Source organism: Ochotona princeps, chromosome 3 (genome assembly GCF_030435755.1).
Source record: "Ochotona princeps isolate mOchPri1 chromosome 3, mOchPri1.hap1, whole genome shotgun sequence".
Classification (NCBI taxonomy): domain Eukaryota; kingdom Metazoa; phylum Chordata; class Mammalia; order Lagomorpha; family Ochotonidae; genus Ochotona; species Ochotona princeps.
The window spans coordinates 28,440,897-28,468,511 of record NC_080834.1 but is presented as its reverse complement, the minus strand read 5'-3'; the positions used below and the strand labels follow the sequence as shown (position 1 = coordinate 28,468,511).

At 47.1% G+C, this 27,615-nt stretch overlaps 1 protein-coding gene across 1 annotated transcript in view; it reads right to left on the bottom strand.

Moving 5' to 3' along the window:
- DSCAM (DS cell adhesion molecule) overlaps positions 1–27,615 on the bottom strand; it is a 526,318-nt gene that overhangs the window by 22,936 nt on the left and 475,767 nt on the right. The window contains exons 27-30 of the mRNA XM_058661256.1: positions 24,067–24,243; positions 16,050–16,080; positions 9,667–9,782; positions 5,884–6,033 (exon numbers count right to left, since the gene is read on the bottom strand). Of these exons, the coding sequence (XP_058517239.1) occupies positions 5,884–6,033; positions 9,667–9,782; positions 16,050–16,080; positions 24,067–24,243 (474 nt within the window). The remainder of the gene's footprint in view (positions 1–5,883; positions 6,034–9,666; positions 9,783–16,049; positions 16,081–24,066; positions 24,244–27,615) is intronic.

Genomic DNA, 27,615 nt, shown 5'->3' with positions numbered 1-27,615 from the left:
CTGGACCATAGCCCTCAGTCTTGTCTTGGCCTCACTGCGCATCTTGGTGTAGAAATGGGGCCAGTGGGCCCCTTCCTTTTAGAATCAGGTTTCTGGAGCCATTGTTTTATGCCTGAAGTGAGCCTCTCTTCAGGCCAGTAGCCAGCAGAAAAGTTGGCCTCGGATTCCACTCCATAGCTCCCTCTACATGATGTCTTAGCTAATCCATTGAGGAGATAAATGATGGAATGTACTGCTTCTGTACGGAAAGTATTTAGTGAGGTTCCCCAACATTCTAATAGAAATAAAACTCAGTGATTAAGTATCTTGCTTGCTGAACAGCCAATGAGTTAGAGGGAAAGTGATAAAAACAGCTCTTGGCTTCTCAACACTGGTCTGCATCTGAATTAAGCTCCTGTCCATTGAATCAATTATTTTAATTATCTGGCATTTGGGATAAGAGGGGATTTTGTGGATAACAGGGTTGTGAAACATGTCGGGGTAGTGTGGTCACAGCACTAAAGTGTGTTTTCCCCTACTCTTGGTTTTCACACCTCGTAGATGCTGAGACTTCAATCTTGTATGATGAGTTTACTGGTTGTCTCATATGGAGGACAACACTGGTGTGTTCGAACATACCCTCATTAACTAGCGAGTTTCATCAAGTCCCTGTCACACGCAACACCACAGGATCTGCCTCATGTATGTCAGTTGTTCCCTCTGCTACCACATCCAAGGCAGTGTCACCAGTGAAGATTCAAGATGTGCTGTAAGCTATTCATACAAGCACGGTTGCTCCTCACCACCTAAGGCCAATGACTGTGACACTTCTCCTTGGGTGCTCCAATCCCTTCTATATGGTGCTACAGTACTCACATAGAACCTATAGGGATGATTTAAACCACTATTATATAACTTATGATAAAGCTAATACAATATCAAGGCTTTGTAAATAGTTGTTCCACTCTACTGTTTCAGAACTACTCACAGGAAAAAAAAATCTGCGTGTGCTCATAACAGCTGCACTTTCACCACCATCATGCCCCAAATATCTTCTGTTGTGGTTGGCTAAATCCATGAATGTAAAGAGACAACTGCATACATATCTGTGTGTGTGTGTGTGAGAGAGAGAGAGAGAGACAGAGAGAGACAGAGAGAGAGAGAGAAAGAAAGTGAATTTTTCAGTCCCTACATAGGCTTAGGTAGCATCATCTTAACAACAACACGGAGCAGGTTGAGTGTTGAGTTAGGCTGTCTGGCTTGAAGTCTACTTTGCCTACTCACTGGATGCATGATTCTGGCCAGTTTCATCAGATAGGCACAGTTTTTTATCCCTGACACTTGGTGACATCACCACCCACATTCAAGTCTGCTATGTGGCTGGAGTGAGACTAGCATGCTTCAGCACCCTGTGCACTGGGGAGGGCTCTCTGTGCCATTACTATTCCACACTATCCCATGTTTCTGAGCCACAGACACTGGTCATGATGCTGCAGAACCTGAACGTGGCGGGATGGTGGTGGCTGGAGGTCAGGTTGGTAAGTCAGGAAAGTCGAACACTAAATTTAGGGGATTTGGCACAAAGACAGCCACCCACACTACCTGCTAGAAAATGCCTGAGATGTGAAAGGAAGTGAAGAGCAAGGACAGCTGTGCCCTCTTCATATCCCTGTTCAGCACTGTGTACCCGAGTCTTTATACCTGTAGGCTTCATTCTCAAGGACGCAGCCACCCCAACCTTGAAAACAGGCAGCACGCACAGACATTTCCCCTTATCACTGGGATGGCAACAATCCCCCAGCAGTTATGCTGTATTTGGTGTTACAAGTAATCTAGAGATCATGCCCTGTATACAAGAGGATGTACCAGGCCCCTAGGCAAACACTGTGTCATTTTATATGAGAAACTTTATTGTCCATAGATTTTCTATCTGAGGGTTTCCTGAAACTAATTCCTTATGGACATCAAGGGGTGATTAGATCATCTATGTTTGGATCCTCTGCACAACAGAATGCATGAATGCATGAATGTATGTCTTTGGGGTAAAAATGACCAAAAGAAACCAGGTCAAGGCTAATACTTATCATTTCCCTTGTGTTCATACCCTTGTACATTTCCCAAGTAGAAAACCTGATCAAAATTTTCCTGGAGGGGTGATCTTGTGTTAAGTCTTTGTGAAGTGTGAGAGGTATAGAGCTTTAGATGTAGAGACATCTTTTGGTTGTGAGCACCCAGCTAGCCCTCAGCTAATTGCATATCTCTGGAAACAGATAGCAGAGGCAGGAATAAAACTGATGGTTCAAGTCCTGCCTGAGCTGCTAAACATCCTCTACTTCCCATTTCCTCTGTTTTGACTCCAGAGTTTGATGCTTGTCAGTATTGGAATGTATTTACTGAAGACCTACTGTGGCTCAGTTAGTGTGGTTGGCCTTGCGGATTGGAACATGAGGAGATTCCTACTTTTCAAATGTGCCACGATCCACAGCTGTGACAGGGATGTGCACAGAGCAGCAGGCATAGCCCTGGGATGTATTTTCACACATTGAAAGAGATAAACAGACAATCATTATGATTCGTCTCATCCCCATGATAAGAATTTGTTGTAACTCTTTGGCAAGCTAATAGAATATTTGGAAACATAACTTCTACAATGCAATCAATTCTGTGAACAAACAACTTATTCCAGATGCTCTTCGAAACATGCAGAATTCTTGCAATGACAACACGGTCCTAACACACAGAATGTCTTGCAGACAATAACAGTATTGTCTTGTGTAGTTGAGAAAAACAGAGGAGTCGCTTGATACTATACATGGATTGGTTCTGGTAACTCTTGTGGACACCCAAATCCAAAGTCAAGTCCCTGATATAAACTGGCACAGCATTTACATAGAACTCTTACCTATCCTCCTGTGTGCTTGAATCATCTCCAGCTTACTTCTACTTAATCCAATACAATGCTACACAAATAACTTCTTAGGGAACAATGGCATGAAACAAACTCTACATGTCCAGATGGACACAATGCGATGCCCAGACCTTGTTGAAGTGTGGTTGGTTGAATCCCTGGATGAGAGGCCAAAGGATACGAAAGTCTGACTGTATAGATGAATCTGTGTATATGCTTGAAATGGATATAAGAAGAATCTACCCCCCGGATTGAGTTAATACACATGTCCCAGCTAGGCAAAGGGAGCAAGAAACAACACAGGGAATCAGCTCTAGAAAGCTTCAGAACCTGCTAGAAGGCCAGTGACCCACTCATAAAGATGTAACGATTACATGTTAATCCAAAAAATACGTAAGATCCTTGTGGAATGTATATATATATATATTTCAAACCTAACACTATAACGTAAGTTAAAAACAGAATGTTGTCAGCTTTTTTCACACTGTAGTTTTAGGGGACACTTAATGAAAAGATGAACTCAAAGATATTTTACCAAAACCAAATGCTGTACAGATGGTGAGCAAGGGGTCTCATTCCCAGGGCAGTGGGGGCGCCAGAGACCACTGCATGAATTTGGGAAGTTTACCTGATGTTAGTAAGCATGACTGGATGAAGTTCCCTGCCACAGGAAGAAACACATGTTTCTAAGCTGTAGCATCCCCATGGGTTTGGGTGGGGGGTACTCCCCTGCGAGTGTTTCTGGAGCTCTCACGGAGAAAGGCAGAGGTGTGGACTGTGGCTTGGGTGGCCTTCTGAAGCCAAGGCAATCATTTCTAGGCCTCACTGCATTCCTGGAGCCCTTCCATCCTGTTGTGAATAGCTCAGGGCCTTCCTCCTTCTGTTTCCTGGTCTATAGTCTTCTCCCACTTTGTCCTGAGCTGAGTTCAGGCTCCCTGGAGAAGCTGGTACTCCCCCTCCCTCCCAAGGAACCCAGATCCTATGCACCACTCCCACAGGCCCTACTTCCAGTATTCTATTTTTGTCTAGAACTTACTGAGTTCCCTGTTTGAATGACATAACATCTTCTCACATCTCACTGTGAGTCCCTCATCACCAAATACTGAGCCATAGAGATCCATAACCCTTCACTAAGTATTTTGGATACTGACTGAATTCATTCTCTAACCTCCCTGAACCATGCTTACCCACAGCCAACCCCATCCACATGCATCCTGCCTAATGTTGCCTTTCACTGGTCTAGTTCCTACCTGCACGGCCGACTCATGTCTCTCTAGGTTCAGTGCCTTCAAAGCAACCTCCACACTATTCCAGAGCTGAAGGCCCGTGTGTTCTGGATGTTCCTAGTACTTTTGTGTCACTGCTTCTTCTTCTACTTATTGACAACTGGACTTTGTGCATTTCCCAGCTCCTTCAACACTGATCCAGTGGAGAAAACTTAGGCTGCTCTTCAGGAGGAATTTGTGTGCTGTGAGCGTGGCAAGCCTTGCTTGTGCTAAGGGCACAGGGGGCACTGTGGTCTCTTCCTCCTGCACTCCCAGGGTATCCTTCTAGTTCCTGGAATAATCTCTCCATGAAACTCTAAACAGCATAGGATATTGTTAACCACACAGACACCAGGGCTCACCAATGCACTGGAATGACTGGGTGGAGTCGGTGTGATTCTGTTGTGCGCAGACAGCTGGCAATGAACCTGGGGCACCTGTCCCATGTTCTCTGCCTGTTTTATACACTTTTACTGCTGTCCAACAACTTCTATGATCACTGGGCTAAAGGAACAATGAAGCCAATGAATGCTGCATCTTTGCATCTAAAACCCAAACCCTTCAGGGTCTAAATATTCACCTGGCTTAACATCAAAAAGGTTGCAGAATCCATCACAGTAAACTGGGAGTCACCCCAGGCCAGCACAACAGATAAGCCAATGGCTAAACAGAAGCAGTCCTTTACAACATGGATTCTCTCTCCTCTTTTGCCTTCAGAACGGACTGATGTCATTAAAGAAGAATGGAGGTAAAGGGAGATACAAGAGAGGAATTTAAAGACTTCCTTAGAATGTTCTGGAAAATGTTAGTTTTCCATCTGTATCTCAGTTATCTGTTTGAATTGTTCCCTGTAGAGCACAGTGTAGTTAGAAATTAGGAAGCTCACTGCTTTTCACAAATGCCTCACAAGTGGAGATTGAGCAACACCTGATGGAGCATGCATTTTCCAATGATTACACACCAGGAATGCCAGGTTTTACAAAGTGAGTGATTAGAGATTTATTTAAAAGCTAGACATCAAAACTTGTAAAATGATATTAATCAAGATAATAATTTTTCAGTCTTTAAGGAGAATTAGAAGCAATTTTGGTTATGAAGAAATAACTAGTAAATAAGTTCTAGCTACGTATTAGGGGTGGGGGGTTAAGTTTCACTGCAGCCATTATTTTCCATAGTCAATGGGTGAACACGTTAGTGACTAAACTCAAGAAAATGTCTACACTAGTTAGAACTATCTTCTTGCTCAGACTGTATGTCCAGGAGATGAAATACAAGCTTGGAGAATGAGAAATCTACAGCTGACTCTTGGTCTCCCTTCTTGATGATGTATACCAGCTAAGGGTTGCTCACCTCGGACCCCAGAGCCTCAGGATTCTCAGCTTTGAAACTGGGTCTCTGATATTTAATTTATGAGTAGTTCTCTTCCAGGGTTGCTGCAGAAATAACCTCAATGGCATCACCTTTCTAGCCCGATATTAGCAGACACATTCACATGCTATGTTCTTTCCTCGTCTGCTAGGTTATCTAAATAAAACAAGTTCAATTGCCCTGGAAGTTCTAGTGCTTGTCAAAGCACAGCAGTGCCAAGCTTTACTGGCTACAAGCGACACCATTTAAGTAATAGCCAAGACACAGCAAGAAAACTTGACTACCCCAATTAAATCAATTCTGTGTGAATGTAGTTCCCGGATTGGTAATATCCACACATTCTTAGCATTGCTGACCACTTACTCGTTCCTGGCCGGGCATCTGAAACATCCACGAGGGGTCCTGTGGCCTGAGACACGGACTGGTAATGGACCGTGTGAGTCACCGTCAGGGACTTTTGTTTTGCGGCCTCTCCGAAGTCAGCATCTGTCAACAGGACTGTGGAGCGATCATCTGCAGAGCAGCAGGGAGAGAGAGAGAGCCAAACACCGTTACCCCCTTTGGATGGCTGCCTGGCCTCTTCTCTCCCTAGGCACTCGTGTTATTGTTAGCGATGACAATAATAGCAGCCTCCCACAATGCAATTCCAGTGACTACAAATTCAGGCACTGTAGTCCTGTTACTCCAAAGGGTTAGAAATAGAAGCAGATGCATACAGGTTGGCCTTTGGAGTGGAAGGGAAAGGAAGGGAAGGGAAGGGAAGGGAAGGTGTGAGAGGAGTTAGACTGGGTGGTAGGCAGTTAGGGTATTCTGGGTCCCCAAGTCATTTTTCTTCCCAAATATAAAGGGGTATTTTCCCCACCATGTCTTGGATTCACCAGAACACACGTCTCTCCCAAAGACAAATGCATATTTTATCAGGAATACTTCCCCCAGGAGACAAGGGTGACATTAACATATCTTCCTCACCTGAAGCCTCCGCCCAATTCTGTCTCCAGCCATTGCCAAGGGGGAGGGCTTCAGACTGGCCTCTTTATCATTAGAAAGGGACCAAGGAAGTTGGCCAGTGACACCTTGCTGGCCTTTTGTTCCAAGGCCAGGTACCATGGAAACCAGGAATTTCCTTTGTTTATGGAGAAACATCTTTGAGGGGAACCTTTAAAAGATACTTTCTCCACCATTAATATGGGTTTTTCTCTCTTGCCTTTCCCCCTGCCACTATGGCAGAGGATCTCGAGGCCCCCTCCCATCACTAGGATGGGAGTCTACTTTCTCAACTATTTCTAATAAATCTTACTTTAAAACTAAACTGTGTCCGCATGAAAATTCTTCTTTCCTGCGAGACAAGAATTTGAGGTTGCTGCAGTATTCGGGGTTCAAAAACCCTACAACAAAGGGAAGGGGAGGGAAGGGGAGGGGAGGGGAGGGGAGGGGAGGGGAGGGGAGGGGAGGGGAGGGGAGGGGAGGGGAGGGGAGGGAAGCACTATAAGTCCCTGTGGCTGCCTACCCAGAGCTCAGCAGGTGCTCCTAGGGGCAAGAAGCAGGCAGTCTGCTCCGTGGAACACACCAGTCCCTCTGCTCCTTTCCTCTTGGAGCAGCCACCTTTCAGGTGCGGGTTTTACCTGCCTGCTTCTGAAATGACTCACTTGTCGGATTCCAAAGTCCTGTGGGCATAGGCACTAGAAGGTGGGAGAGGCAGGGGCCCAGGGTTCAGACGGAGTCTGAGCACTTGAATGTGTGAGTCAGGAGCAGCAGCTTGGGCTGCAGGCATGATTTGGAATTGTCCTGACTTCAATGCGATATTTTCCACACTTTCTTAAGAAGACTTTTTTCAATGCAAGAAAACTTACGACCTATAGTTTTGTTTTTTGTTTGTTTGTTTGTTTCTCATAAACGTTCAAGGCCACAGCTCCTGCGTTTGTCCATCAGGTGGGACCTGCTACGATGTCTGTATGTGTGTGTGTGCGTGCATGCCTCACCTTCGGAACAATGATGAGAAAACCATAAGCAACACGGCAAGATCTCCGTGCCCAAAAAAGGCTCTGGACGGAGCGAGCCATACACAATATGATTCCTCAGGCTCTGGCAGGCAAAGAAGGCCTCTTAAAGTTAGAACAAAATTTCTTGGCAGAGAACAAGGTGACCGGCTGCCAGGAGGTCTGCAAGAAGCCCCGCGTGTGACACAGTGTGGGATGGTGCTGTGGCACGCACCAGGGCTCTGCCTGGAGGTCCTGCCGCAGGGGCAAAGACAGCAGCCCTGCACACAGAGTTTCTCCCCGGAGGAGTAGGCACCAGGGTCCTCCTCCCAGACCACATGAACATGTGGCACTTCCATTAAGAGCACAGCAGGTTGTCTGCAGGGCCAAGTTGAAAGCTTCTTAGGGAAGTGTCAGGTGTCTGTGAGATCCTGAGGTTAACCATTCCCTCGGGTGAGAAATCATGGCCCTTTACATTCGGATGCCTGCAGTCAGAGCTCAGGATGTTTTACAGGATCCGTGATACTGTCTCATGAGGACGAAGGGCTGTCGACTCCACGTCCAGTATCACCAGGAGGAGCAGAACTCTGGGTGGTACAGGGGGATGCTACTTGGACCACAACAGACTCCAGCTAGGGGTGACTGCTACATACAGCAGTGACTGCAGACTCCTCCTGAGCAAGTCAGCCAAGCCTAGCTGCTGGAAGGTTAGACACCACACACAGGCTCCATCCAGCTGTCTGAAAAGCCACATGTAAAATTGCGAAGGAGTCCTGAGATGGAACTTAGCTAATAGCACGCAACTAGGTTACGTAACCATTGTGCCTTTGACAAGCTGCAGAACCTGTCTAGGCCTCAGTTACTAACACAGCCCCTTTGTCATGTGTTGCTTGGAAAGACTAACTTCAATGGGTGCTTATAAACAGACATGGTCAAGTAGATCACATTGTCAAGTCTGGCCCGATGTTGTAAAGGTAAGCTCAGCTTTACTACCTCATTTACCCAGTGGGTTCAGTAAAAGGGATTCCAGGAACACTCTGGGAATGGCCGGGAATGGCTGGGAATGGCCGGGAGTGGAGAAAGATCATCAAGCCAAACACGGTGTCTTCATCTGCTGTGCACAAGCCGTGTGCTTTGGGGTGAGCTGTGCCTCCCCTACAGCACTTAACTGATGCCGCTTGGATGAAGCTTACATGCCTGGATTGAGCTTTCTCTCAGTGTGGCTAGGCCAAACGTGACCACAGCAAGGACAGTCCATACCTCGGTGCTGAACAGCCGTGGGGTCCTGGCGTCTGGGTGGTGCTTGGGGAGGACTGGGGCAAGGACAACAGAGGACATTTTTCCATCCTTGGGCTCCTGCTGATGCCTTTCTGGCTACCTGCTTGGAGGTAGGCAGTTGGGTCTACTGTAAAGGGTTGTCTTCCTGCCAAGCATCAGCAGACACAGCCCCCTCCCCTGCCATAAGCAAAAGCCTTGAAGTTTAACAAGACTGAGGTCATGGAGTCTGCCCCAGACTTGGTCTCCATGGTGACCAGGAAGTCTGGCAGAACAGGAATTGGAAGTAGCTTGCTGGGTGGAAACAGGGAGGGGGCAAGGACAGCCCATCATCGGGAGTGTCAGGGGACCTGAGTGGGGGTCCCTGCTCCTGCTCCCATCTGTGTGATCTTGGCCTTGAAACTCTGCCCCTTCTGCTGATTGGTATGGTCAAGGCACAGAAAGAGCTTCTGAGATAGGTTAGAAACTCGCAGCAGAAATCTGCTCTGGCAGGAGACTCGGGAAGTTACCAAGCCTGCAGTGAAAAGAACCACAGTGGCTGGCACCATGCGGGCAACGAGCATAGACAGGTTGAGAAGGGTCAGAACTACAAAGAAAAGTTTACTTCATGAAGGCCAGCCTTGCTTGCAAAGCTTGACAGCTGGGCCCAGGGTGGGCTTCCAGGACTAGGCTGCCGTGTGTAGGCCTTCTGTGCTGATCTGACCACGGGAAGTTCTTAGGGGGCAGCATCAACAGCCTCCTCAGGAAAATCCTGAAGTGGACCGGGGATCAAACCTCTTGTCCTAGACAACAACTGATACATATTCACTGCCCATCCCATGCCCAGGGTTTGGACTGAGAAGGTAGGGATGTGGTTGAAACCACACTGTGTTTGGTAGCAACCAGGATTCCTCACCGATGGTCTCCATTGTGTCTCGCTCTTCAATCAGGAGCTGAGCCCTGGGTATGTCAATGTGCATTCTTAGAGTCTGCTGTTGCTTGCTCAGGGTGTCCGACGTCCGGGTGTTTTTACTAGAAGCAAGAGAGAGGGGCTGTGTGAGCAGGTGCAGTACAGTATCCCATTATACCAACATGCACCTGCATTCCAGCTTGGCTTACTGTATTGGGGTGCATGTGCATTGACAGGATGGGGAGGAGGAAGCACTTGATAATGGTATTTATTAATCTTCAATTTGAGCAGACTGGAAAGAAACTGAAAATAAAAGTGGTTGAGAGAGATTGGTTTTAGATCCATCAACTTGAGGACATTTCCTTTAGAAACATGAGGTTTCTTGCGTGGAAGCTGAATGAAACAAAGGAGAAACACATTTAGAAGTGACAGCATTTTCATTTGCCAGCCAAGGATACTCCAACGGTGACAGAGGAGGAAGCTGGTGTCCCAGTTGTTCACTGTAAGGGGATTTTACTAATGGCTCTGTATTTAGATCTGGTGTCATTTTCTATTTGTTCCAGTAACACATCACAAACCTCGTTAGCTTCCCTAACTAGAGCGCATTTTAGAATAGGAAAAAAAAGTAATTACTGTAATAATTGTATCTCAAAATTTGTGTACCAGAAAATTAGTCTCAGAGCTGTTCTCTAAAAGTAAATGAAAAAAGGTAGTAAAACGGCATGGCCTAATCATATTCCGTTACAGCGTGCAGTTAAAAAAAATTGCACTTTTCACAAAAATCTAAGAGAGCCAATAAAGGCCTACATGAGCCATCTCTGTTAGAGGCATGGCTGTTCGCTTTATATGTCATTATAAGAATTTACCAGACATTAAACTAACATTTACTAAAAATCCTTCTAAAGAGGCAGCTCTCTTTTGGCTGACTTAATCTGTGAGGTCGCCCGTGCTCTTCATCCTTGTCAAATTCCGTTTTGAGAAAGATTTCTGGAAGGTGCTTCACTTGGGGAAGTTTGGCTGTGGGTTAGTGACTCTCCATGGAGAAGAAGCAAGCAGGTGTTTGTTGCTGCTTCTAACGGGTTTTTCCCTCCAAGCAAGAATTCACTCGAAAGCTCTCCTCTCCCCCTCCTGCTCTCCCTCCTCAAATCTTTCACTGACAGCAAGGAACCTGAACAAATCCAAGGTCAAGTTTGCTCAAGGACCTCCCTAAATATGTGCCTGCTGAAGTTTATGCAGTCTCTCTGAATATAAACAAAACATGCCATGAAAAAGACAGCCTCTGAAAAGTGCCCGCGTTCTGCCTTGCAACTTGACCTTGTCCTTCATTTCCTGCCCTGTACGGTGAACACACTAGGTTGTGAACCCAGGTCATGCTGAACCTACAGAGCCCAGCGTGACATCCCACATGGTTTCTTGCACACTGCCTTCTGAGTGGATGATTCCTTTCATTAGTGAAGAGAAGAGAGAGAACGTCTATACAGAGTGAACCACACTTGGTCTGCATCTGCTCAATTTCCACAAAAACATATGGGAGTCACTCCTCTGCGACTATCTGAAAGATCTGTTTAGAAACGTCATGGGGGACTCAAGCTTGTCCTTGTACCAAAAATAGCAGCGCTAGCTAGTTCCTTCTGCTCCTCATGAATAGTCATGAGGCAGTTGGCGGCTATTCCAGGAAGCCGCCCTGGGCTCTGAGTGCAGGCTTTCCTCACAGCACCAAAGGGTCTACCAGTGGGCAATGGCAGAGGCAAACCTCCTGCTGTGAACCACAGGGACTGGGGCAAGGACTCGGAATGTGATTGAGTTCTATGCACAAAGACAGCTAAGGCTGAGGGAAAAGTCTCCCCTCTCCTCCAAGAACTGTGCAACTGGAAAACAAGAAAAATGGCCCCAAAATTCTTGGAGTCTGAGAGCTAATTTTTCCTGCCCATTTGCATTAGCTGTTCCTATGCTTAGAATCTAAGATACTCAGCCTTCTGGCTCCCTGCTTTCATGCAAAAACTCGACTCAGAGCTAGACATTGGGGGCAGCAAACGTCACTTGGAACTCTGCATTTCACATTGGAACATCTGCTTTATGTCCCAGCTACTGTTTCTGGTCTAACCTAATGCTAACATGTACCTTGGAGGCAGCAATTTGATGGCTCAATATTTGGGTCCCTGCCAACCACATAAAAGACCCACATGGAGTTCTGGGCTCCTGCCTTCTGTCTGGCTGTTATGGACATGTGAGGAGTGAACCAGAAGATGGAAGATCTCTCTCCATCTGTCTCTCTGCCTTTCAATAAAAGGAAAATTTTAAAACTTGGTGCATGCCCTATCCTTTATTATAGAAGATTTGGCTCAGATCCTGTTTGCCACGTGGCCTGGCTGCTCTACTGTGGGAGTGCCTCACGTATCCTCTCTCTCTTCTCTGTTACAATTTGTCTCCCTTGCACTCACTAGTCTTTAGTATACACTTCACCAATTTGGTCAATTTGGTCACTATTTGTGTCTCTCCCTGAAATATATTCCCCATAAGGATATGTTCACCTATTTTGTTCCTTAAGTACCTCTGTGATTTAGAGCAATATGAACAGACATTCAATAAGCAATTCTTCAATGAACTGTATTACTTGGGGGTATAGTATCAGCCCAGTAAGGTTTCCCAGAGGCAGGGCTCTAGGTCAACAAGGTTGTCCCCATGCTAAGCGAGCCACTGCAAACTAGGTTCCTACTTACTGCTGCATTGAGTGGCAGGTGGTTACGGGAATGATGGTCCTCAACAGTTACGACAGTTGATCTTTAGGACAGAAAATCTTTATGAAGCAGAAACATTGTTTGAAGAAGCCTCGTTGAAAATCAAAGAGGAATTCTGAATGCTTCACAGAAGCCAAATTATATGGTATTTTTTAAACAAGTGTTACAGGACCTGTTAAATATTTGCTAATAATCAAGATGTCATCTTGGATCACTCACTTGCCATATGATAGAGTAATGTGATGGTGATGGGGGAACCCAAGAGAGTTAACGGGGCACATTAGCCAAGGGATCATTGGCCACATGCTACAACTCTTCAAAATCTTCCTATTTCCTTTGAAGTTTGGCAAAAAAGTAAGGAGTATGGAGGGAGCACCTACTGTCCTCCAGACTTTTTATGGAGAATTTTTTTTTCCATTGGAGGTTTGTTAGAGTCATGTGTCGTGGTGACACTTGGATATTTTTTATTATGTGTATATAAAAATATGGTGTCAAAACAACTAAACTAGTTTAATCCCTCCATTTCAACATTTCCCTGCTTATGTCATGTGCAGTTTTGTTCCTAAAGAGTGAGCCAGTCTCAACCTAAGTGGACTGGTATAGGTGGGCTGTGTCAGTTCTGGGAGTTAATCTACATTCCAGGACTGTGCCAATTAATTCTGCTGAAATATACAGAAATATCTTTGGAAAATGACTTCCATTCACATAGCACACAGAATGGCAAAGCTGAGAATAATTTTGTGTGTTTATTTTTGGATGGGGCTAGCAGTATGCAGAATAATAAAACCAGTTTCCCAAATCAGAAAAGCAAGGATATTCACAGGAGCGTAGGACCAGGTACTCAGCTTGCCAGTGAGACCAGCGGCAAAATTAGACACAGCATTCAGTATTCGCAGCACCAGTGGACATGATTAATTAGGCCTTCCTGAGCTACAGCCAAAACGTGGGATGCTGAAAGTGAGCTGTGCCTCTGTGCTTCCACTGACAAGGACTTTGTTTACTTGCGCATAGAGCAGCCAGAAGATTGAAGCCACCCTTCATGATGAAAAGCATTTGCTTTCCTTTCTGAATCGACACCAAGCTGAACCATGTATTTGAGGGACTTGGAAATTCTCTTTCTTTCCCAGCATGTCCAACTGCGGTCACTGTCTGCGGTGTTGTGATTACTGGTTTCAGTATCTCTGATTTCATGTTGGCAGCCATCAACTGGGAGGCCCGTCTTTAATGCCCATTTCTATCAACAGGTGGTTTTTCAAGCACAATAATTGTCTGGCTAACAAAGAATGTGCTTGCTAGTGTCATGCTTGAGGCTAATGGGAAGGGACAGGGATGCATTCCAGAGCACTGGGAGGAAGCAGATGAACTTCCATGAGCAAGTGCTGAACACATCAAAAGACAGCAGTTTCCCAGCCTTCGGCAGTGGACAGCAGAGATTGTTAGGCAAGGGGCTGGGAGAATCACACGTGGACCAAAGAATCAAAGGCTGAGATGCTCTCTGGGAGGCCACGGGGATACAGATTAGTGGTAAGGGAGCTGGAGGGGGGCAGGTGTTGTTGTTGTCACACTCAGACTACAGAGAAAGTGAATTGGGCTCCTGGAACTTCAGCACCCAGTCCATGTCCGACGTGGCCAGAGCTGTGCAAAATAAATCAGGAAGCTATATCTTACATGAGATCTCCTTATTTAAAATGTCATCAATGAATCCATATATGAAGAGAACTTCTTTTATGAGGTAGATCAGCCATTATAAATGGACTCTGGCTTTACTGTTTTGTTTGCTTTTTAACCTCTGATATGCTGTCAGACTTACTCAACATAAGTCCTCTGTGCCTGGCTAAAACAAATGTGACTAGAAAAAATGGCTTCATATTTGCTTTTCAAGTACACACAGGCTTTCACCAGAGCACAGATTCAAGGCAATGTGTGCAGATATTCTTAATCTTCTCACGTTCAGTTTGACCCATTATGATTTACATAGTCATCCTGCAGGAGATACTCTGAGCCATTTGCACATCTCTGCCTCTCCTCGGGGCTCCTGGACACCTGTTTACAGGACACCCCACATGGAATGCTGAAAGAATTCCAAAGCTAACCAATTCCAAATAGGTCTTTCGTTCCTAGCAATGACTTCCTTACCAACACTGCCTTCCAGAGCCCAGGCTTGGCTGCCCTCTTCCCAGGTTTACTCAAGTTACCAGTGTTCATCTAATGCCTAACAAATACCCAAGGATTCCTCCATGCCATCATTTCACTTATGTCCCACCGTGTGTTGAGGAGATGTTGGTGGCCACAAGACCTCTGCCCTGGGTCTTCATGATACGGGGATTGGGATGTTTGTGAATAATAACCAAGTATTAATTTCATATGTGTAGAGGAAGGAGGAAGAAACTCTACAGCCCAATATCCTAAGATGACCACTTCAAGTTTGCTATCTTCCTCTCTCACTTTTCATGTAATCATGATTTATAATCAACTCAAAGCATGAATATTAAAATCATGTTACAGGCAAGCTATGTTAGCCACACGGGTAATGCTTAGTATCTGAGATGTCCAGGTTGAATGGCTTAAATGTTTGAAGGAGAGGGGCTGGGTAGCAAATAGAGTTTCAGAACAGAGAAGGAATCAGTTCTTACATTTGCCTCTTTGTTTACCCACAGTTCTGTGGACATTTGAGGGTCGAGTTGTGAGGCATACCCTTGTGTGTTGTACAGTTGTCAGCATTTTCTCATTTACTCAATGACCACTGTCTGTTAATCTGCGCAGGAATTATGAGTGGAGCACCTCAAGGACTGGACAATGCTGACACAATGAGGAAATTCATGCGGGCTGTGACCCGCGGGACTGGACCTTCACTGGTGGGGACTGACGGTGCCATGCGGGCTGTGACCCGCGGGACTGGACCTTCACTGGTGGGGACTGACGGTGCCATGCGGGCTGTGACCCGCGGGACTGGACCTTCACTGGTGGGGACTGACGGTGCCATGCGGGCTGTGACCCGCGGGACTGGACCTTCACTGGTGGGGACTGACGGTGCCATGCGGGCTGTGACCCGCGGGACTGGACCTTCACTGGTGGGGACTGACGGTGCCATGCGGGCTGTGACCCGCGGGACTGGACCTTCACTGGTGGGGACTGACGGTGCCATGCGGGCTGTGACCCGCGGGACTGGACCTTCACTGGTGGGGACTGACAGTGCCATGTGGGCTGTGACTCGTGGGACTGGACCTTCACTGGTGGGGACTGACGGTGCCATGCAGGCTCAGGACAAGCATATTCCCTGAGCAGTCCACAGTCTTTGAAGAACATGGCCCATCACAGATTTCCCTTGTGGTTCTCTTCTAATTCAGCTAACTCTGCTAGAAGGCAGGCTTGACTCTAGAGGAAGTATATTTGGGTGGAAGCAAAACTGAAGCTATTGGGTTAGAAAGTGTCTCTTCATTCCCAAGCTGATGGAAGACACATTCTACTGATTGGGTGCAGCCAGTGAGGCAATGACTGATGGCATGCATGAAAGTACATAAGTCATATATATATAATATATATATATACATGCAATTAGGTGTTACATCAACATTTGGCTGTAAATATAAACTATATGTAAAAGTGAATCAGAATTTATTTGGCATCTGGGATGCTAGGCCATATTCTTACCTCATAAGCATTTCAGCCAAACTCTTTGCATCTGGGGAAAAGAAAGTGAGTGTTAGTGCATGACACACAACTCATTGCATTCATGTCAGCATTTGTGACAGCTTACAGTCAAATGACAACAGCCATTCATAAATGTAATTGTACCCAAGGTCACTATTAGTAACCTACAGTGTTATGGGTTCCTTATATATTCTACATGAGGCTCTTTTCTATATTCTTTTTATTACAAAAAGATGCTCTGACTATCTCATGGCTGTAAACTTCTCAGACATCTTTCAAAGTTTTATTACCACCCATTAATTCATCACTTCCAGAAAAAACAATCATATTTTTAAGTAGACAGAAAAGCAACATTTTAAAAGCAATTCATTTTAGGAGGCACAAACCCACTCCTTTTGTTTCCAAATATCAGACTTTCAGAGCTGTAGCACAGTAGACCATGTTAGGAGAGTGTTGTTACATAGGACCTGTCACTGTTTTCACAAACCCAGTGTTTATTTCAAACTCAGAAACAGAATTATTGAGGCTATTGTTTGCCACTGTTTTGAAGTTCCCATTTTTCTTAAAATATAATTTTTTTACACATTTTTCCCCTTCTGGCTGAATGTTTTCTTTCTTCACACAGAGCTTCTTGTTGCTTTTCTGTCCTTTCTCTCTAAAACATCTTGATGTGAGCACGCTGTGCCACACACGGAACACTGCATAGCTGGACTCGGCCGCCGGCGACTGGCCTGAGCGTAGGCAAATACAAGGGTTGGAGCATATCGGTCTCATTCTTTGGGGGCTGACATTTAAATGTCACCCACAGCATGTGGGGGAGCTGCATGCAATTGTCAGGCTGTTGGATGGTCACAGTGGAACCCCGTGGCGGCCGGCCCCCTGGGGAGCCCCAGCTCTGTTCTTTGAGCCAGCCATGCGCAATCTCTGTCGTCAGCTTCTACACAGGGTCCCCATTTTGTGCACAGATGGAGGCTGGGAAGACACAACAGGCTCCATCTACTCTGCTCATGTGGCGAAGCAAACAAAGCCAAAGAGCAGTTCATCTCCCAGTTCACATCTTTGTATTCATGTGCAGCAGCAAAGTAAATAGAGAGTGTCTTTTGTCACACACACAATGTGTGTATGAATGCCAGAAGCTGGATTCATTAGTGGGAGTTAGCACCACACACTGAAAAAGAGGGAGGCAACCCAGGCGGTAGTGTTTCTCTGCGGTTTGTACTGGGGACAGCTCAGCACTTTCCACTCCCTCCCATGGCCCACCTGCATCCTTCCTTTCTGTCTTGCTCCATCACTGGCCTCTGGTCAGCACCTTCTGACACATACAGTGGACTCCTTCTGCAGGGTACGTGGAGTGGCCACTGGGTACGCAGTAGGCGTGTACACTGGGCAAGTTAGCGTAGAATAACCAGTCTGGGTTCCCAAGTTTCTGTTGGGACATTACTGCACCCATTTAAAAAATGAGGACTCTGAAGTCCAACGCATTCAGCAGACAGGTGAGAAAAGGTGCCCAGCACATGCGCGTCCAGCTCTTGACTGTCTTCAAGGTCTCTGTTGTGAGTCAGCTGCCCAGGAACACACAGGTGAGCTGGCTGAGCAGGTTTGACCAAGACAATCAGGCTAGCTCGTGTTGGACAGAACACAAGGATTCCTGGGAACAGGTGGTATGTTCCATGCAAACACTGTGCAAGCCTTGGGATGGTGGGCTCCTTGCAGAGCAGGGAATCAGTTCCTCTGACCAGACAGGCGTGAGGCCAGGCCACCACTGCAGGGAGGATCAGGAAGGGAAGAAGCCAGGGAGATGTGACTTCGTGCTCCTGGCCATTGGCAGAAAGCTTCACCTACGCCTTGTGGGGGAGGTGAGGAAGGAAGGCAGTATAGAGATGCATATGGTGCTGCAAGTGTCCTCCAGGCTGAGCAGGCTGGGAACTGGGACTGTGCAAAGATCCGGGTGTGAGGCCATGAAGGTGACACCGCACCAGCAAGAAAATGTGATCTGTAAAGATCAGAGTCCCTTAGTCTGCCTTGGGACAGCTGCACCACTGGGCCATGCGGGATTGCTGTAGAGCAGCCCCAGAGGCCCTTAGGATGTGCAGTGTCTTGGGACAGCTGCACCACTGGGCCATGCGGGATTGCTGTAGAGCAGCCCCAGAGGCCCTTAGGATGTGCAGTGCCTTGGGACAGCTGCACCACTGGGCCATGCGGGATTGCTGTAGAGCAGCCCCAGAGGCCCTTAGGATGTGCAGTGCCTTGGGACAGCTGCACCACTGGGCCATGCGGGATTGCTGTAGAGCAGCCCCAGAGGCCCTTAGGATGTGCAGTGCCTTGGGACAGCTGCACCACTGGGCCATGCGGGATTGCTGTAGAGCAGCCCCAGAGGCCCTTAGGATGTGCAGTGCCTTGGGACAGCTGCACCACTGGGCCATGCGGGATTGCTGTAGAGCAGCCCCAGAGGCCCTTAGGATGTGCAGTGCCTTGGGACAGCTGCACCACTGGGCCATGCGGGATTGCTGTAGAGCAGCCCCAGAGGCCCTTAGGATGTGCAGTGCCTTGGGACAGCTGCACCACTGGGCCATGCGGGATTGCTGTAGAGCAGCCCCAGAGGCAGGGCTAGGAAGCTGGGCACAGGATAGCAGCAGGACAGCTGACACCTGGTGCAGCTGGGGTCAGGCTTTGTTGCTCATGTTCACTCAGGAGAGCCCAATGAGAAGGTGACAGACTCATGTCCCAGACAGACACCCTAGTGAAGGGAGAATCTGGGGGTCCTAGACAGATTCCAGAATAGGCTCTGTCTGGCCTCCCGTGCAAGGATTCATGCTGCTCCCTCATATTCCGGGCTATCCCTCTTACCTCTGTGCTTGACATCTGCCTGCAGCATGATTTGTCCCGCCCATCTCGGTGTCCCTCGGGCCCTACTAGCTCAAACCTTGGGTGCCTGCAAGCCTATCTTCCTCTAATCTCAGCTTCCTCCAAGGTCCCGGCAGTGCATGGAGATCTGACCCACCCTACTGCACCGACTGTGCTTGGATCATACCGACCATTCTGGAGGAGGGGAGACTTCTATGCCCCTCCCTGCCATCCTTCTGGCTCTGCTGCACCCTGCTGACTCCTCCCCCCCAGATCCTTGCAATCCCCACTTTCTGCAGAGATGTCTGGCAAGGCAGTTCCTGGTCCCCACAGCCCAGGGAGTTGCACCTTGTTCTCTGCAGTCTCACCCCGCCCCCACCAGATGAGGCCGTGGCCCAGGTCTTAGCTTCCATGGACCTGTGCACGCACATCCAAGACATCCTTCCCCACTTGACAGTGGGACTCCCGTTTCCGTGTCTCTTTCGAACCCCTCCTCTTCCTCTTCTGACACAGCCTGGTGTTGGAGGGACAGGGAAACCACACTATTTGCTTGACATCCTCTGGTGGAATGTCCATCCATAAATAAGGATAACCCTGTTCTGGGACATTTGGACAAAAGTGGTGAACGTTCGTGAGGGTCCTTCTCCCCTTGCTTGACCTCAGCTTTCTTTTTCAGGTTAAATTCTTTCATTTTCGCAGCTGCTCCTCATGCACTGTAATTTCTAGGTGATGCCCTACTTGAGACTTGCAACTGCAAATGGCTTGTGGTTTGCTAATTTCCCTAAGTCAAAGGGGCTGAGCACAGACTCAGGCGATTTTTGATCTTTTCCTTTTAGCATCCCACTTAAGAACACAAATCTCTCTCTGGGGGCAGTGGAGTTTCAAGAAAAATCGCATTAAAGATGGGGTGATTTTAGTGAAAATTTAAAAAATTTAGTTTTTCCCCACCACAAAACACACTTCCATACACTTTTTGAAGACCCTTCAAGTGAACTGTGAATGCATTTTTATAATGGACCTTCAGATGCGCATTCCAGCTTTGGATTAGTCAAGTTCAAGTTGGTTTGTTTGATTTGGTTTTACAAATTACGAAAATGTTTGGTTCCTTTACAATGCAGAAGCTACATTTTTAGAGCTCAGAAAAAGAAAATAAACAGACAAGACCCCTCGCAGTCAATGCTTTGATCAGTCCTTTACACTGCGCTGTGTGGAACCCTGAGCCTAGACTCGCTTGGGGAATGGGCTTCTGCGATGGTTCACCTTCGTAGCGTTTATCTGTATCGAAGCATGTTTAAACTTAGACATGTTAAGAGGGGCCTCTGGATTGAGAAGCTGAGGATTGCTTTAGCCTAGCTGAAATCTTGCTATGTTTGGCTTGGTGCTACCATTTAGCCCACACTGATGAGAACCAATGTAGTTGTTCTCTGTCTTGGGTCAACTCAGACTGAAGGTGACATCCTTTAGGAATGATGCAGTTGGTCGCCTGGCATGAGAGTTAGATAATTTTTAATCTGGCTGAGGACACTGATCTGGCCAGGATAACACACGCTGTAACCTTGCACTTCCAAGGGCCTACATGTTGGAGGGGGGTGAGGAAATCAGGGCATCCTGGAAAGCAAAAGTTGTGGATTCTGAACTCCTGGGTAAGGTTAGAGATCCTTTTTTTTCTAAATGTGGCACTTACAGGTAATTTAGACTTTAATAGGTCACTTAGGCTCTAAAATTAGTCAAGTGCTCAAAAGGGAGGAATATAGGTTGACTAAATTGGAGTCTCATTTTCTTCAACTTTTTAAAAAATTTCACATAAAAGAGCATTATATTGCAGTCACCTAAGTAGGTTGCTGGTCTACACAGTAAAATGTACTCCAGTTCAAGATACTTGAGTTATTTCTAGCAATCAAACAAGGCCATAACCAAGGTCAACACTCGGTAGGTGACCTGTCCAAACGCCCATGAGAGCCCTCTGCTACTTCTCCATGACTCCAATGTTCTTATTTCCACTTCCGATTTGTGTAGGTGGCTGGCTGTTCAGATGACACTGACATTTTCCTAGAAATAATGTCCTTATTTGAAAAATAAAATACAGTGTGAAGCTATTCTCTATGGACTCTGTGAAGATAACTGAACTTAGTCTCTAATCCCAATGCACCTAATGTGGGTCAGGTCACATTTGAGTGATTCTTGCTAATGAATCCTGGAAATTTAATAGAAGATACCTATTTAAGCTCTGTTACTGCAATTTCCTTCTGGGATTGAGTTCAAAATAGCTTCTATCATTCATGCACACTTCAGGGTCCTGTGGGGGCTAAAAGACCATCTTCTTGGGCGAGCATCATATATTCCCCATCTGCAACTCTCGTGGCATTTCTTAAAGTCCCCAGACTTCCCAGAGGTCAGCCTGTGCTTTGGAACCCTTGATCCATGTCTGGTGGACTGTCACCTGCCAGAGCGCAGTGACAGGGATGTCAGCATCTTTTATTATTCCCAGGACTTACTCAATTCTTGTGCTCAAATAGAAATTTAAATGGTTAATGAAAATTGTTTCTGTAGGGGAGCAACACTGTGGTACAGTGAGTCAAGCCTCTGCTCTGACACTGGTGCCAGTGGAAGTCCTGCCTGTGCCACTGCTGGTTCCGTTTCCTGCTCATGTACCTGGGAAAGCAGAAGATCGTCTGCGGGCCTGGGCCCTTGCTGCCTCCATGGGAGACTCAGATGAAATTCCAGGCTTCTGGCTTCAGCCTGGTCTCGACCATCTGGGGGACTGAATAGGCACAGGATCTCTTCCTCTGGTCCACTCTCCCTCCTCCCCACTTCATTCCTGTCATTCTGCCTGCCTGTCAATTAAAAAAAATCTCCAAAACGATGTTGTTGGTTTTAAATACCATTACATCTGGCTCACGGCAGATAATCACCGATTAGTTGAATTGAATGTGTTCCAGGGAGTCCATATTAGGATGGTTGTTAGTAAATGATGATTAATGAGGTACCCAATACTTCGTGTTCGTGCTTCCCTCTGTGAGATTCTTGATTCAAGGAGTTAAGGAGGTACACAATGCCAGACTGTAGACACCTCCACAGCACAGCACAGCACAACTAATTCTCTTGAATTCTTTCCTCCTCTGTATCTGTGAGGAATACACCCTGCTTGCTGCCAACTTCACTGACCCATCAGTGTGGGCTCTATCCATCTCTGCACACACAGAGAACAACAGCTTTTTCAAGGAATGAACGGTTTTCCTCTTTGACGGGAATGATGACTTTCTTAGCCATCTCCAGCTACAAGACAGTTATGGCTCAAGGTAGAGATGCCAGCAGCAACCAAAACATGCCGGTCCTGGAATGTTCTCTGTATATAGTCCTTACCAAGCAGTAACAGATTTGAGCTCCTAAGAATGAAGATGAGGATGCAGGAGTCTTCCATCGTACTGTGACAGCCAACACATCTACAGCTGCCCAGTGTCCCTTGCCAGGGACAGTAAGGCTGAGAGCTCAAGATGTAAGTAGAGTAGGGGAAATAAGGCAGTGACTGGGAAGGAAAAGTAGCAATAGGAATCAAGGGGAAAAAAAGAAAAGATGCATTTCATCCAGGAGGTAGACTCGCAGGGAAGATTCATCCAGACATTTAACTCCTGTGTTGTCCACCCTGTGGTTGCACAGGAATTGTTAACCATATTTTCTGATGGTTTTAGGCAATGTGTATCATTTTAGGTTTTTGAATGCAACTAGTCAGACATAGCTGTCTAAACACAACAGGGACAGAGCGTGCTGGTCCCTCAATAGCAATGTCCAGGTCTTTGGACTCAGCTATCCATGAAAAAGTTCTAGAAGGTTCCTCTTTGTAGTGTAGTGATGAACACTCATTCACAGACTCTCACATGGTTTGATTTGTCCTGAACTTTGCAGCATAGATTTTAGGAGTGGTATTTGATTTAGCTCATGCTGGCACCTCCTCTCCTTATGTAGGGTTTGTTGGAAACCTGATTTTACCAGCCATGAATTTGGTTCTTTCACTGGTAGGGGCCTGTGACTCAGGAAGCTCCCTTCCCTCTCAGTATACCTCAAGCACTTGGCACAGGGCTTGGGATCTAGTATTTGCTCAAGTAGCATCTGCAAGAGTGGAAGATCACTGGTCGCTGTGATTTAGAAAGAACAACTCAGGAAGCTCATCGGCTCACCTACATGGGATGGGAGGCCGCTTCTAATGCACAGACAGACGGCAGTGTGCACCACGTGTCTGCATCTAGTGGCAGATTGAACGCAAACTGACAGTGAAGTGTGCTCATGCTCCTTTCGGGCTCATGCAACACGGCACACTCCGCCGCTCTAACTGGATCATGGCCATGGCTGCTACTTACGGAAGCAGTCAATTAGAAAGCTTGGGAATATCATAGGGATGCTTCAGGGCTCCTTGATGTAACTGAGTCCTATATGGGATACTGTGTCACTCTACAGACACAAGACTGCGCACACCCACAATCCTCCTTGTACAGGCAGCCTCACGTGTGAAGTGTGAGGACACCTGGACAGGCCTCCGACAGAGTTTCCTTTGGAAAAGAACTCCCCATCCCTACTTTGCAGGGCAGGGCCCTCGGCCAGAGGCTAGGGACAAAGCCGCACAGAGCTGTGACACTTTGTGATCACTGGGGTCTCATCTGGCCTGAGTTCTCCATAATCCATTATTTTTTTTCCCCTTTAGAGGGAAACTCTTACACAGGATTCAGCTCAGCTTTCTAATTTGGAGAGTACGTGTTTTCTGGCTCTGCGTGAACTACATCATAAGCCCTCAATTTCTGCTTCCAGGCAATAACATAATTCTCATTTTCCCAGCTAACCGGTAGCTCTTTCAAAGAAAGCCATTGTTGGTGGCTTTGCCTGAACCACTGAAAATTAAAGAAAGAGGGGCTGAAGTCCATGAGAAATTAATTTTCTCCGTGTGCCGATAGCTAGGATTTAAGGGACACGGGAGAGCTGGGCTTTCGCTTCTGATGGACTGAGGAGGGAGCTGGTTTTATTGCTTTTCTCTGAGGCTCTAAGTCTGGTGGTAGGAATGAGGCAGAATTGGGCTGCTGGGTGATGGGGCTTGGAGAGGGCGCAGCTGTGTTGCTCTGAGGCTGGTTCTTCCATTAATAGTGAAACAAGGAGCATGAGTGGGCAGCAGGGGCCATGACCTTACCTCTGAGCCTCTTCAGCCTCTGCTCCCGCCGCCTCCTGCGCACCACAAGCAGAAGCACAAACAGCAGCAAGACACCAACCAGGATGCAGGAGATGGCCACCAGCATCTTGAGCCCTTCATTGGTGCTCAGCCCTTCCTCACTCTGGACCACAGACTTGATGAGCGGAGGGATGGTACCTGAAAGGAGGGCCGTGCTGTTAGCAGGGCAGAGATGAAGGCCTGGATGATGTGTTACAGGTGTGTGATGTCCGTAGGTGTTGGAGGCAGTGAGGGATGGGGAATACTTTTTCTCTAGGACCTGATAGCTGCCCTCCCTTGGCCCCAACTGTGACCTTCCTCCAGGGCACACCTTTTGAAAGGGACTTGATTTTTGCAAAGACTTTAGTGTCTTCTTGGCTGTCACCCTTCCTTCGATGATGATGGAGGCTGTTTGAAAAATTGCACATCACAGAAGAGATAGGCTAGGCTGAAAGAAGGATCTGCAGGGCAAAATGTTCCACTCTGGCCTAAAGAAGATTAAGTCCCCTTTCAAAGTCCTGTGATTCCCAGCAGTGCAAACAAATCTACTTTACATACTCCTGTTATGGGATGGCACAGTGGCACAGCACAGTAATCCTCCACCTGCAGGACTGACATCTTATATGGGCACTAGTTCTGGTCCCCGCTGTTCCACTTCCCATCCAGCTCCTGGCTAATGGCCTGGGAAGGAGAGAGAGAGTGGCCCAAGTGCTTGGGCCACAGGGGAGGCCTAAAAGAAGCTCCTGGATCCTGGCTTTGGACTCATCCAGCTCTGGCACAGTGGCTATTTGGGGAGTGATATAAATAAATCTTTTTTGTCTTTATTTTATGACACTTTAATAGACACTGGGGCCTTCCCTTCCCCCCTAGGCTGCCTCCCCTCCCCATTTTTCTCCCTTGCAGTCTTACAATAGGTGTCTTTTGTGTACCTTCAGAAGTCCATCACACTGCCATTGAGGTGTCTCCCGACAATGTAGGAGGTTCTCTGTCATTTTGCTGAGAGTCCATCCTTGTACTGCATGTGTGGGGACATACTTCTCTCTGTTTCCACCTATGAACAGACCCTCTCATTTCAGGACATAAGAGCTATAGACAGCTTTTCAAAGGGGCTCCACCTGGGTCCCTGAAGTTGGCTACCCATTGACCAGGCATTGCTAAGTGGGGCTAGGAGAGGAAGAAAACTTAGGATTATAAAGCAAGCACCAAAACAGAATGGACTGCGAGCTATTTTAAGCTACCTTCTCTACAGAGGTTGCATACAGAGATTTAAACAGACACCCACGGTTTATGGGGCCTGTCTTCTGCCATCCCTTCTTATGTAAGACTCTCTGTCGCTCTCTTCCCTTCTAAAACAAGGGCCAGAAAGCCAGCACTTTAGGAAAAATAACAAAAAAATATGTAATTTCCCCCACCAGCAAAAAAAAAAAAAAGGCTTTTTTATCCTGCATTTAGTAAGTAGAACAAGGATAATAGAACCTGTGTCTGCTGAGGTCTTGGCTGAGGCTGGGAAAGCCTTGTTCCAACTCGGTGAATTTACAGGGACTCTGATCCCCAAGGAAAAGGACCTTGAGGGGCACCCCCAGAGACAGGTGTGAAAAACCAACCCAACCTACAGATATGGAGAACCCTTAGGGAAGGGCGGGAGAAAGAGAGACGGACATGCAAGAATCTGAAAACTATCAGGATAAGACAAGGCTTAACATGGAGATCTGTTTTCCCCAAATGAACACCATTCTTCAGGCAGATAGGACAAGAGATATTAAAACTGTACATCCAGGAGAGCAGCCCAAGGAACTCTGTGGCCTTCCCTTAAGGAATTCATAAATGTGCATCCTTATCTCTTAATGCTATGAAATTGTTTCTGATTTCAGGAAATTCAAGGTAGCTTGCAGGACTTTTCCCCCACCTCCCCCAAATTTGTAATCCTGAATAAAGTGATAATGCCACATTTTTTTCCCTGAGAAGATGAATGTTTTTGAAATCGGCTGTGTGCTTTGGAAGATAAAAGTACGGTTTCCAATTTTATGCATGAGTGGCTTCTAATTAAATTATTAGCCGTAGCCTATCAACAGTGAGCACATTGAAGCCCAGTGCTCAGGCACCTTCCGTACAGGCCATGGTGGGAATGGGCCATCAGCAGAACAGACTTCATACTCCAATGTGCTCGTGTTAACAGCAGACTTTGGTGGGCCCTTTGATGCTAAGCCAAGTGTTTGGTAACGGTCCACGTCCCTCATTTGCCAAGAAGAGGGAGCTGTACTACATTAAGGTGGAAAACATTAAGGGCAGCTTCTCTGCCCGTGTGTGATGATTTGTGGTGGGGTCACCTTTGGGTGAAGTCCAAACTTCATGACGGGGGGCTAAAAGTCAGAGAAGGTGGTTCATCAGCTATGAAGGGGAATCCTGGCTCCCCCAGGGGCTGCCTAGGTTAGTCCCGGCTGTGGAAAGGGCCCCGGGCTCCTCAGCCAACACCTAAAGTGCCCTGTATGTAGATCCCCACCTCCTGGGCAGGATCCAGGTGGGAACTGCTGGACACAAGCGTGGCTGTGCTCCGGGCCATCAAGGACCCTCTGGGAGAGGATGACCCAGGGAAGCTCCAGGCTGCCTCCCGCCATGAGCTCCTTGGTCATTTTTGAGGACCTGAGGCTCAAGGCCATCTCAATGGGCTGCCAAGCAGTGCACCCCAGCAAGTCCCTACTGGGGCATTAACCAAAAGAGAAACACGGCAGACGAGGAATGGGGCAGGAGTGAGGCATTTGGGTGCTGCTTCTGTTTCACATTTTCTTGATGGACTCCTTCAAGTCCAGCCACATCTGTGGGGGATGCACAGAAAGTTTCTCTCTAGGAACCAGACTGGCTCTCACATCGTTCTGAGGAACTACTGTCATCGTTTACCTGGTGATTTTAGCCCTTGGTCCTGGCCCTGCTCTTTTATGGGCAGTCATAACTAGACTGCAGAAGTCAGCATCAAGGTGCTACTAAGGGCCCTGTAGCTGACGCTGAGTGACACTCCTTCAGCCTTCCTGGGCTGAGCATGTGTTCAGATATCAATAATAAAAAAGAGCAAGAATTGAGATCATTTAGGTCAACTTACTGTCAAGAGATGTCTCACCTAATTTTGAGGCTGTACATGGCAGGTTGTGCATGTGAGCAGAGGTGCCCGCTAAGATTGCATGGCATCATCCCATGTCTGCCAGTGTTCCTGCTTTTGCTCAGAGACTAGCATAAGCTCCTTTTGCATGCAAAACTATTTCTGCACATATTTTACAAAGGCTTAGTGAGAACCAGATAAAGTTGTTATGGAGATTGAGGTGGGGTGGGAGATCACAAAAGCCACATAGACAAGAGTCCTCAGCCCTAAGAAGTCACTCCTGCACCAACAAGCCCCACTGAGGCTCCCCGACCTCAGTCACTGAGGGCTGGACACACAACAATAGGTCAGCTCTCAGGGAGCTGACCACTGGACCCCAAGCCTAAGGGGCTCTGAGGGCAGTGGTCAAACTTGACAAGCCTGAATGTGAAGTGTGTGTG